General features: G+C 26.9%; 2 protein-coding genes and 1 long non-coding RNA gene across 4 annotated transcripts; 1 reads left to right on the top strand and 2 right to left on the bottom strand.

The window, feature by feature from the left end:
- Positions 1–1147: 1147 nt before the first annotated feature.
- LOC107171766 (hydroxylysine kinase) lies at positions 1148–7014 on the bottom strand. 2 transcript variants are annotated; one of them, XM_015522024.2, is made up of 8 exons: positions 6854–7014; positions 6592–6772; positions 3067–3193; positions 2800–2871; positions 2128–2255; positions 1863–2034; positions 1547–1797; positions 1148–1451 (listed from the first exon to the last, which is right to left on the bottom strand). In XM_015522024.2, the coding sequence occupies exons 2-8, from the start codon at positions 6727–6729 to the stop codon at positions 1284–1286; spliced, it is 1056 nt and encodes a 351-aa protein (XP_015377510.1). In that variant the 5' UTR covers positions 6730–6772; positions 6854–7014; the 3' UTR covers positions 1148–1283. The 2 variants fall into 2 exon arrangements, with proteins under 2 accessions (XP_015377510.1, XP_089084074.1); XM_089227948.1 differs by lacking the exon at positions 6854–7014 and having other exon boundaries at positions 6592–6847.
- Positions 7015–7891: 877 nt separating this feature from the next.
- LOC149056387 (uncharacterized) lies at positions 7892–12070 on the bottom strand. Its single transcript, XR_016191796.1, has 3 exons — positions 11695–12070; positions 8262–9083; positions 7892–8154 (listed from the first exon to the last, which is right to left on the bottom strand). It is a non-coding gene; the product is annotated as an uncharacterized LOC149056387 (long non-coding RNA).
- A 96-nt stretch (positions 12071–12166) lies between these two features.
- LOC107171837 (transmembrane emp24 domain-containing protein 2) lies at positions 12167–13473 on the top strand. The gene is made up of 3 exons (XM_015522097.2): positions 12167–12459; positions 12552–12797; positions 13196–13473. The coding sequence occupies exons 1-3, from the start codon at positions 12321–12323 to the stop codon at positions 13438–13440; spliced, it is 630 nt and encodes a 209-aa protein (XP_015377583.1). The 5' UTR covers positions 12167–12320; the 3' UTR covers positions 13441–13473.

Here is a 13473-nt window from a genome sequence, read left to right on the forward strand (position 1 = left end):
GGTTAAGGCAAAATACTATACCTATACAATAATACAAGACACTATACACTGATTACACTGTCTGTACTAAAATGGAGATAGAAATAGGGATGGAATATGGAATGGATAGACATTAGACCATCGAATATCAATAGAGTTTTTAATTCTTATTTTTTACGAATCTGGAATCATTACTATTGTCTATTACAAATCTATGAAAATGGCGAACAAAATTTTATGAATTTATGATTGGCCCAAGATTGTTATAATAGTAGTTTATTTTACTCCTTAATCTAGTTGAAATTGAGAAATTCTCACTCACATTATCAACTACTAATTATTATTATTATTATTATTATATTATTTCTTCTCTACATTGTGTTCGTGTTCCCATATATTGTTAAATATTTATCATAAATATTACTACTTACAAGTTACAGCAGTGTTAATACTAATAGGTAGTAGTAATGAATGTTAAAAAAGTGAATTACAGTAATAATAACGGTATCAAAAAAGGTCTTAGCAGTTTGACAGTGTCTAACTGAAATCCTTATGGTATAATATCACCTTCCACTATTTCATTTCATAGATTCACGAAAGATCTAAACAGATAGATATATTATGTACCAAAATGATCTGGATATACTTTAATATCACGATTAAAAATATTCCTTATATATCTTCAATTGTGCTTAACATTGATAATTATTATTTAGGATGTTGTTTGTTCCGGCAGTTGTAAAAAATCAAAATGGATAAAATTTACTCATATATCCCATCTTCATATATATATATATAAATTAGAAAAATAATGATTTATAAGAGTATATATTTTCACATCAATATAACCCCGGACTCAAGTAAATTAATTGTCGATTTCATCACGTACAAATAAATAAATAAATTATATGACTAATTATTGCAAAAGATTTATAATCTTTAATTGTATGTAATATATTGTAAATATATTTTATAAATCCAAATGGCTTTTGCTGCAGAGGGTAAAATAACTAAACAATAACAGTAAATATATAATTAGCATAATACTTTGACTATAATCTGAAGCCATCCTTAAAAATAAAGGTGATTACCCATTTTTATAGTAGGTTTCAAATAGGGTGAAGATTGAAAGAAATATTAAGGGATTTAAGAAAGTTAAATATAGGTATAGCATATTAAGTAACAATTTATTAATTTGTGATTAATTGATGTATCAAATGATAGTATTTATAGAATTGTCTTAATTTATATAAATCTAAATCCAATAATGATGGTAAAATTTTTTTAAATATAATTTTCTCGAATTAATTTTTCAGTAACATAACAAATTTATCTTCTTCAATATTCATTAATTCTTCTAATACCCTCCATCCGTTCTTCTGTGTAGATAATACATAATTATTTGATAAATCTCTCAGACTTGATTTTTTACCCAAAACCAAACTTTGACAAATTCTGGCACATATACAAGTCTGAAATAAAATTATAATGTAATTTTAAAATTTTAAAAATTATAAGCAACTTTATATATTAAAATAAATAAATAATAATTAATTTATACAATTACATGTATTATTGAGACTTCAAAATCGTTTAAATTTCTGTACTGTTTTTCATAAGCTTCAACAAAACTTTTAATTTGTATATCAGATAACTTGGCATTATTTTCTTTAAATTCGTGCATAATTAGATAACTTAATGCAACAGCAAAATCAAAAATTGTGAATGAATAGACAACATCACCTATATCTATAATACCAAATATTTTGTTGTCTTTTATGATTATATTATTCATATTGAGGTCTTCATGAATAACACCTAAAATAAAAATTTGTTTTAAACAAAGTAATAATTGTATTAGTAAAGTAAACTTTAAGTTAAACTTTTTTCAAGACTGTCAGCTTTTAACAAAACATTAAACTGAAATTTGTTTAATACTGTTGTAATTGTTTGTCTCTGTTTTTCTTGATCAAAAACATCTACAAATTTTAGAACTTCTGGACATTTCTCTAGAGCCCACAAATGACTTCGATGGAATCCATCGTGATCAAATTTCTAAATATCATTGTAATAAATATATAATAAATTTAGTTTTAACTTTTAAGATATTCTCTTACATATTAAGTTAAAAAATATCCAGATACATACCTTTAAAATTGATGTTAAATTACCAACATAAAAACCAAAATTGGCAGATAATTCAGAATTAATTTTAATTTTGTTCATAGTTTCTCCTTTTATATATTTATAGACTTTGACTGCATGCTTTTTATCATCTTTAAAAACAAGCATAAAACTCTAAAGTATAGTTTATAGAACTTAGTATTATTATACATAATTTATCATAAAACCAGTGCCATTAATTATGGGGGTGCCTTTGCACCTGGTATTATGTAACAGTTTCAAAGATGTGCTTTTGTACCTGCAGGTGCTGAACTTTATGCTTATTAAAGCACTACATCTACATACTATATTTATACTATAACATTTTAATAAACTTTTTAAAAATATTGTTCCACTATAATTCATTTCATATACCTTAATATTATATTTTTATATGTATAATGGTATGTTATGGTACAAATACACCACATACAGCGTTTAAAATATACATATTTTGATATTTATTTTATTTTATATTGTTATCAAATATAAAAAGATACCTATCTAAAGTAGCAAAGTAATTAACTTTATATATAATTTAATTTGTCATTATAATTACTGGACCGATAAAAGTTTTGAACCTGCTGAAATTTAATGGAATTACGCCAATGCATAAAGCCCCTTTTGAAAAAATCAAAAAGTAATTTCATCACTTACTTAGAATGATAGATCGATAACTTTCTCCATATTTATTGAACACAGGTATTGGACAGTGTATTCCATAACGCTCTATTTTTAAAAATAATAAGGTATCAATGTATTAACTCTTAAAATATTTTATAGTCGTATGTATTATATTATACATATCATAACATATAGGTAGTATATTCTAACATGAAATTAGAGGCCTAAATACCTTTTATGCCTATATGAACTAAACAAAATTTGTATTTAATAATTTTTAACCGTCTTAAAAAGACTAACCAAGATGCTGAGTAAGTTTGGTTTGTGCATCTAGTAGTAACAAATTCTTCGAGTCTATTGAGTTTATGAATTTTATGACTATTCCGTCAGCCGGAAATTCAATTTTTTCAATGCAATTTTCAACATCCTGTTTAAACAAAATACAAATTAAAAATCTGTTATAAATGTTTGATTGCAGAATAATTACTAAAAGTATCTATTGGAGAATATTTGAAGAGTAGATCAAAAGAGACCTCAAAATGTTTTGTAAACATATTTTTTCTAAGGCCATACAGGATTAATTTAAATTTTTTTTACTTATGACTTATTTAATATTTAGAAATTAGAATGATTTAAATATAGGTACCTATATAAATGTATATGATAACAATGTTGATATATTTACATGATAAAGTAACCTTACTTTATTGTGAATAATAATTATACATTATGTATTTATGTAGTTATGTCATTATGAGTAGTATAAAAATGACTATATCTATATATCATTATCTCATTCTCATATATCTAGTCTTATATAATAATATAATTTATATATATATATAAGGTGTAACTCTTGTACCAGGACTATTTAACAAATTTCCATTACAAATATTACTATATTTTTCAAATAGTACTGTTACATCCTGTATATATGTTATATACTTATATGTACGAATAATTTAGGAAACATCCTATTTGATTCTAGGAATGCAAATGACATCAATATGTCGATATTTGTTATTCAATATTGTTCAAATATCAATATATTATAATTATGATGGTAAATCATTCTAAAGCATCAAAATTTAAAGGACTGAAGAAATTTTAATCTAGTTAGATAATATTTTTAATTTTATAAGTAGCCAATTCAAGTGTGTCAGCCTATATTTTATAATATTATTGCGATAAGTATTAAGGTAATTTATTTTACTATTAGTAACACAGTAGAAGGTTAAATTAATTTTTTCCTAAATCATTGTACCTTAAAATGTAATTGGCGGTATAAAATGCTCACAAATAATACCTATTTTAATTACAACCAAATAACTTAATAAGGTAATTTATATATTTTCAACAATTTTGATGAATTTTGTCCTGAAAAAATATTAATTGCTATTGTAATAACTTATACAGTTATACTGAATTTTTAAAGTTTTTTTAACGCAACGTAAATAATTTTTCAAAATGTATAAAAAAAATTAATATGATTTCTATATAAATGAATCAATAATATTTTGAAAATGATATAAAACACATGTAAAATTTACGTTTTTGAATTATAGTAATATAAGAAAATTGTTCGACAATAAATGAATATTCAATTTCGTAAATATTAAGTTTAAACCCTCATAAAAAAAAAAAAAAAAAAATAATAAGACTGTTATTTTATTTATTTATTTTTTTTTTGTTAGAAACAGAAAATTTTATGAGGAACCTCGTATTAATTTTTCAAGTTTTTTCACCGAACAAAATATTAATTATCGATTATAATTAAAAAAAAAAAATTAAATGAAAGCAAATTTATCATGCTTATAAATGGCTCAAAAAAATTCAAAATATTTTGAAAATTTTATCATAATACACGGAATATGGTCTTATAAAATTTGGTACATGTAGAATCTTCCCATAGTCCTATATAAGCATTGAGAATTTCAGGAGAGAAGTAAATGTCTCAGTGGCGTACTTATTAGACCTGAGTTTCGAGGGGGGTTATCCCCCCCCGGTAGTACGCCACTGAAATTTCTCCGCATGCAACCCCCTCTTCCACTATGGTACTACCTCTCGAAATAAATGTTTGGTAAAACATGAATAGGTACTATAGAATAAGAAATAGCTTCAAAATATTTACAACCGGATGTCTGGATAATAAAATTGAAAGCAATAATGATTAATTTAGCTCAGCGCATAACCATTGAACCCAGTAGTAAGGGAAATAAATTATATTTTATAAATATTAAATGAACGTTAGCCACCAGACGACCAGAAATACGACGATTGTACGACGAATATTAATTTCGTAATAAATAAATGCCAGAAACGTTCTTATAATGTATGAATAATATTATATACAATAAATATTTTACAAATCGATCATCATAAAAACATCGAAAACTATTAATATTGAAAATTAAAACTATACAATATAGGTAGATACTCTGCTCAATGACAATGAGAGATCATGCCGATTCTGCGCATTCTCACTGGACCGCGCTCCGCAGCCTGCTAAGTGCTAACAGTGCGTTTTAGTGCTAACGAGAGCGATTCCAATATGGGCAATATGGCAGGATGTTGTAAACTTGTATGGGGATGCGCACAACCGATTTCCTAGGACCGTAGTGGCGTGTTCTCTCACTGAACAGCTGACGGAGTATAGTTTTGTTTTTAGTCAATTATAATATATACCATAAAATAATAACGTGACTATATGTCTCGCTTTCGAGATAAGTGCCCCGCTGTCGCTAAAGGACCTAAAAATGTCCCGCTTTAAGAACTGTCGACTTGTGGTAGGTATTTATTGTTCACGTATCACAATATATCTATACAGTTTACAGTATATCGCTTCTCCGGTGGAACAACGGCGTAAGTGAAAATGTAATTGTTCTTCAGAAAACGTAATTAAAAATTATTGTGTAATTGTTTGTATTATTTAGGATATAACAAATAGTCTAAAAAGAATAAACGGTCATTGTTATAATGTCAAATTTAGTCTAGTTTAAGATAGTTTTATCGGTTTTGTCAAAACCAATAAACTATCCCTGCACAGTTCAAAATTAATAAAAAAAATTGCAATTGTGTCATTGTTCTTCCAAAAAATGCCAAATTTTTAGTATTTTTGACATACAAGATAAAATTAGGAAGTTCTGATTATTTTGTTATAATCACACACTATATTATTATGTATATATATATTACCTATGTATTATGTATACATTTTATATATTATATTTATATATAATCAATACTGTAAAACACTAAAACCCATAAAGTAGGTACTTAGATTGTTGGGAGTAGTCTATTATGATTCGTGACACGTCATTTAAACCGATAAATAATATCCGGCGACAAATGATCCGGTATAGATAACAACCCGGTTCTTCTGTTGTAATCTTTTATATAAACAATTAATGTTTTTTTTTCAATAAAAAAAATTGTTATTTTACGCAAAATTATATGGTTTTCTTATTAAAATGTACAGGTATCCCGCTTTGAAGAAAAAAATTATGGTCACGTTGCCATAATAGCATATAGTACCATACATTTACGACATACCTATACCGATGCGGTACGCAAAAAGAACAGTTCGAAAATGATTTAGTATATCCTTCATGCCATGATTAAAAATTTAAGATGCTGATTTAATGTACCTTACTACTACCTTTAAAAACTATAACATAATTTGTGTGATATTTGTATTTACATAGAGCTTGTGATGAAATATAAAAATATGTGTGTTCAAATTTTAAACATTCTTATTAATTAGGTTCATATCTATACCTACCTTCTAATTGGTTGGTATACCATAAAATGTTTAATCATACGTACTGTAATGTAATAGTTTTTATCATCGTAACCATCCAATTCCTGGATTTTTCCATTGATAAAACCGTAATCGTTTTTCAAGATGTCCTCGACTTGATCCTTGTTTATCTCAGGACATATGTTTTCCGTTGGATCTGACATTTTTTAGCAGTAAGTGTAATATTATTTAATACGTGTACAATGACTGCAAAAAATAATATAATTGAATCGCACCTCTCACAATTCTTAAAAAAAAAAATTTTGAAAAAAAGTGTTTTGATCGTACTTTTTATAATAAATAACTGAATGTTAGTATGTAACACACAAATAATACAATTCTAATATACAAATACAATTGCTGCTGCTGCAGTAGGTACATATTATGGTGGAGTCGTAATAAAATATAATAATACAATATGCTTCGCAGTGCAGTGCCAGTATACCTATTGTCCAATTACTGTTGTTAAACCACGCCCTGTTATTTACAAACTCGCAGTAGTCCCTATGAAATTTTATCATGCACGTCCTATTATTCACTCATTGAATTAATCTCTGACTCTCATAATAAAGTCTAGAGATAATACAACTTATCATTTCACTTTAAAATATCTCAAGTACCAAGTATGAATAACATCAGTACAATAATATGTGAACATATAAAGGTAAATTATTATGAATACCTATTATACTAATATGATATGATACATTGATACGGTTACATTTATTTTATAGACGAGAAACTGTAGAGGGTGCTAACAATATTAAGTGACCAATAAAGAGCCTTTTTCTGCTTGTGGAAAATTTGGATATATACTTTTCTTGACCTGCATGATATAAAGATAAATCTAAACAGATCGACGTACTTCTTATACTACGATAAAAAAATTAGAGACTCCCTCCGGTGACTACCTAGCTTATTGAAATCTCTATAATAACCAAAAAATACCTACATTTGATATAGAAAAATCGAGTATCTTTGAAAAAATAATAATTATAGGTTTTTATTAGGTAAAATGAATCCAAACTCAAACAAGATATTTTAGTTAAGTTACTATTTATAAATATAAAATACAGTAATTAATAATCATTATATTCAGAAGCCTGAGGACACCACATTGGATCATCAAAGGCGAACCCAAGTATAGGAAGACGGTGTAAATGATTCTCCGTCAAAAGCTAACATAAGTACCTATTTATACTAACGTTTGATGAAATTTTAAATAGGGCTAAAAATTTAAAAAATACACTTTGTTGACCCTCCTAATGAAATTACTAGATATACACACCTGTGTCCTATTACATAAATGCATGTACTTACCAAAAATGTTGTGTTGCATTAAATGTCATTAACACTAATGTGGTAACTTGTAATAGTGTTTAAAGTTTTAATTAGTGGAATTGTAGTAGACAACATTTACAACATTGTCGGATCTACCAATATACGACTGTACCACTCTACTCCGCTCATATATACTTTAAATCAAGGGTTAAGATCCTCGGCCTTCATTGAAATTTTGTGTGGCCCGCGAGTAAAATGTATAATTTGTACTAAAATCACGAACTAACATAATATATATGAACTGGAAACTGCGGATTAAAAGTTGTTTGTTCGTATAGATACATATTGTTAAATTAATATATTTAGCAATTATGAATTAAATTAAATTTATGACCATAAAATATATATTCATTACTTTGTTAGGTATATATTTAACTTTCGGTCCTAGAAAAATGTTACACTTATTTTTTAAATTTTAAATGCTTATCAACGAACTACTAGTCCGAAATTTTATCTGTGTAGATCAAAATATTTCAAACAATATTCTGCTTCTATATATGAAATAAAAATCAACGGAGTCCTTCAAAAAGTAAACAAATAAATATAATAAAAATAATACAATATAGCATTTTTTTAGAATTGTTGTTTTGATATACTTAACATCAAACTATGTAAACAATTATTTTAAAAATATTTGAAATTTAAAAATAATGAGTGTATACCTTGTACCAAATAAGAGCGCACCAAATTTACGTCACAAAACCGGTTTTGCATGTGGCCGCCCGGTGCGCTCTTATTTGGTACGGAGTATAGACACTTAGGATTGTTCTATAAACAATTTTATTTAAAAAATAATAGTTATACACTTATACATATTATATTGTACAGGCCGTATATAATGCGATGAAATCTTAATGATTACCTACATATATCTGTCTATTTGGCTGAATAATATGACATATTGACCTACGACTTATTACGAGTACCTATATTGGCTATATTCGACTTCGAAACGAATCTATATAGTGAGAACTTGCAGGTTTGATACTACAAATAGTATTAACCACTCAAGTACATAGTACATAGCAATATCAAAACTCGGGTACAATGTGATTACTTCTAAGTTATAATACAATCCAGCAGGACAGATACTGCCCATGGTATAGTGCTGTGATCGAAAATTCTCTTCATAAATCTCCACTTATGTTGTCCTTTGTCATTGAGTCTGGTCAATATGCTAGAACATATTTTACAAGCTGCAGTAATCTTAAGTTTTAAATTAATACTCATCAACTAAACCAAATAGGACAATAAGAGCTAAAATATTTTGAAAATTATAGGTAGATACGTATCACATATTTACATCTAGAAAATGTTAATACACATATGATTGATGAAAAGATAAAAGTCTTATTATACAACGTACAGATATTTATTTTTGAATTACATCACAATCTCAAAATTATAACTTTGTATAAAATAAGTTTTGACTGATGACTAGCGGCTCTGTGGCTCTATGATAAATTCAAGTTGATGGCGCTATAATATAGTATAAGTAATAATAATACAGGGTTCACAATATAGGCGATATTTGAGTTTAAAATTTGGGGGCTGTTATAATGTACACGTGTGTCTATGCACCAGATGAAAAGGGAATTTGTTAGTAGGCTTAACCCCTCAAGCTCTCCCAAATCAAATTTATTGCTCACAAATATATAACATTTCAAACGTGATGCCCAAATTATAGAAGCCCAAAATATAGAAATCCAAAATATATTATTATCTAAAAATGTGAAGGTTAGCGCCGAAGATTATAATATTATAATAACAATTGAAAATGTAACTACGTATAATAATTAGCACTCCACATCCAAGAATATAAAATATTTAAAAAAGGCTTTTGCTGATCACGAGTTTATTAACAATAAAAATAATGTATAACTCTACAAACTACTTTTTAACTAACTTGTTAAAAAAATTTCCAATACCTACCTAGTTTTCTAAAATAAACGGAAAAACACAAGGAAAAACTGAGTTTTTTTTACGTAAAACACATTTTCGTTTTGTTTTTCTAATGTAATTCTTCAAAACTAACCATAAATAGATGAAATTTTCAATGAATGTTTAAATAAGTGATTTCTAAGCACTACACCTTTTTCGAAATATTGCGACTTTGTGTGTTATTTTAGTTATTTATAGACATAAGAAAAATGGGAGTTTTGTATAAGTTTTTTTAAAATTATTGTCGATGCTAAATTTCTCATTCAATCAAAAAACATAAAAATTTAAGACTTCGTTCCTCATAAGTATTTGTTACTAAAAATTAAAAAAAGAGGTTAATTGTACAACAACAATACATTTTTACGAGTGTCTTAAGTTAAAATGTTAACAAAATCACGAAAATTGGCAAATTATTAAGTAACAAATTATTTGAAATTTTTTTATTTTCTACACGTACCTACCTGAGTTTTTCAAATTTAGTAGGTACTAGATTCTTCTTATGCTTCCCTAAATTTTTAAAAAACAAAGTTTTATCCGAAAGTCAAATTCATTTTTTACGAGCGTTTGTAGTTAGATTTGGATATTCATGCGTAAATTAACTCAAATTCTCAAACAACGATTTCCTTATTTTATTAGTTGTATAGAATATAGATAACTAGATAATAAGTTGATTAATACTTCTTGAAATACATATTAGGCTATAGGAGAGTACCTAACGTCTATAATGATGTTCCGAAAAAGATGCAAAGTCGTCAACATCATTTGAACTTCAAATTTTTACGAAATTGGATAGGTGGGCATATTATTGAAACGATAAAAATTACGATTTTAGTTATGATTATGATGTAAATCAAAAAATTTTTTTAATATTTAATATTAACCGTATCGGATTTTTATACTATCATATTTACAAGGCTGGGCATTAACGCGTTAATAAGTTAAAGTTAAGTTAAAAAGTTAAGTTAATTTAACTTTTTAACTTAATAAGTTATTTTTTTTTATGTTTACTAACTTAATTAATAACTTTAGGAACTTTTAAATTAACTTTTAATTAACTTGAGTTAATTTTACATTTAAACAAGTTAAGTTAATTTAATTTAATTTTGTGAACTATTGTAGGAATACAAATTGCTGGTAGGTACACATTTTATAAGGTTATAAGTATATGCTAACAAAATGTGTACTGTTAGCTTTTGCACACATAAAATAGTAATAGTTCTTTGGTCTAATAACATGAAAAATTTTAGGTACCGATTATTTTAATTTTACCTATAAGCAAACAAGAAACTTTTTTTAACTTAACTTGAGTTAAAAAGTTAATATTAAATTTTGGTTAACTCTTAACTTAATTCAATTGATGGAACATTTTGAATTAACTTTTAACAATTAACTTGATTTAGATTTTAATTTAACTTAACTTAACTGAGTTAAAAAAAATCATTAACTTGCCCAGCCTTGCATATTTATATACGGCGTACCTATCATTTGTTTTTATGTTATTCATAAATATGGAAAGAGCAAAAAAAAAAAAAAAACACGAGTCAACGAGGTTTAAATAAGTATTAAGCCGAACAGGTTGATTTATACCAATATGAACAGCTGCAGTTATGTAGGTACAAGTTAGAGTGAAAAATTATTTGATAATTTGGAGATTTTCAAATTAGTTTCCTGGAGAAATTATACAGGTAGTATAATTTATTAATAGTATAAAAGTGTTTGATGTATTTATGTATTTGAAATTAAAATTAAGTTAAATCTCTTCCGTTAACCGTTACCAATTAAAAAAAAAAAAAAAAATACCAACAAACAATAGTAATAATAGAAATAAAACTATAAAATATCATTACCCATCGGAAATTTACAAGTATAGAGGTTGCTGGTTCACTAGTTGACACACGTCTTTGCTTAAGATTGTTTTTCATATCCGTACGCAATTAACAGTGATTAACTTATGAAATCGAGTTGAAAATTCGATACCTCTTTTCTCAGACCATGTGTTATACTAGTATTATACTAGAGACCATGTGTTCTAGTATAATACTAGTTTATCATGAACAAAGCTTCTTAATATTATTATGTTATTCTGTTGTAATTTCGAATTTGCCTATGGGATATTGTATCGTCGGTCGTCACTTCGTCAGAATATGCTGAAGATCAAATAATTTCGTACAAAAAGACATTCGAACAGTTTGAGTATGACTTCTGTGGTATAACTTGTTCGGTTGTTTTCATTCGATGACGTGTATCATATCAAAACTGTAACGATATCGATGATAATAACACCAACACCGAACACTAATATGTGGATGATGTAGAGCCTGCTGTTGTAGTAGAATACTAGAATAGTGTATTAGTGTTAAACGTTAAGTTATTTCCACATAATTTCGTGTTCATCATTTTAGATTATTAGTTTTGATGTCATGTTAATTTGACGTAGGTGTTTGAATATAATTAGACGACGTGTAGCGTAAAAATGCAGAAACCTCTGTTGTATTTAACTCAGTTCCTTACACTATTCAGCGTATTTCAACAAGGGCTGAGCTATTTTTTGACTGTTGATGCTCACGCCGAGGAATGTTTTTTCGACAAAGTCGAAGTCGGCTCCAAATTAGGTACGTTGTTTGTCATTGCAGTCTTACACAAATGAGCAGTATCCTAATGTACATTATTGATTATTGTAATATTTATTCATTTTTTTTTCTAGGTTTAATGTATGAAATATCCGAGGGTGGTTTCCTGGATATTGATGTCAAAATAATTGATCCAGATGGTGAATTGATATATGAAGGATTGAGGGAGTCTAGTGGAAAGTATACATTTGCTGCAACTAAGAAAGGGGCATACACATACTGTTTCAGTAATCAAATGTCAACAATGACACCAAAAGTAGTGCTATTCAGTATGGAAGTAACTGAACCAGAAAAAGTAGATCTAGAAAAAGATAGTCCAAGTAATTATGATACAATTGAATAAATTAGTTTTATATTTTAATTTTAAAATGAGGCAAAAACTGCAGTTAAAATATAGGTACTTATTTGTTTTGTTAATTTGAAAATTAGAAAATTAATTGACTTCAAACAAATTCAACTAGTCTATGCCTATAATCATCAAACTGTTACATTTGACTTCATAATTTATTACTGTCCAGATGTAATCCTCGTATGGTTTAAGTGTCTGTTGACTGTTGCTATTGTATTGTGATAGCATATATCCAATTACTTTAAAAGAACATACTTATGTTATAATTAAAATAAAACAGTCAATTTCTGCTTAAAATTATGTAAATCTCTGTAGTTGTGTTATTCTTTATACAATATTTTAAAAATAATTTATATTATCGTTTTACAGCTGGTGAAGAAGGCGAACATAAAAAACTAGAAACAATGCTTCGAAATCTGGGATCTGCATTAACTAGTGTTAAGCACGAACAAGAATATATGAATGTGCGCGATAGAAATCACAGGGCTATTAATGAATCTACAAATAAACGTGTTGTGATGTGGTCATTCTTTGAATCATTTGTATTGCTTTCAATGACTATTGGTCAAGTTTATTATTTAAAACGATTTTTTGAAGTTAGAAGAGTTGTTTAATGTTTGAAATACATCCATGTTTTTTTTTTTTAA

Source organism: Diuraphis noxia, unplaced genomic scaffold, assembly GCF_037042655.1.
Source record: "Diuraphis noxia isolate RWA-SAM2 unplaced genomic scaffold, SU_Dnox_SAM2 contig0004, whole genome shotgun sequence".
Classification (NCBI taxonomy): Eukaryota; Metazoa; Arthropoda; class Insecta; order Hemiptera; family Aphididae; genus Diuraphis; species Diuraphis noxia.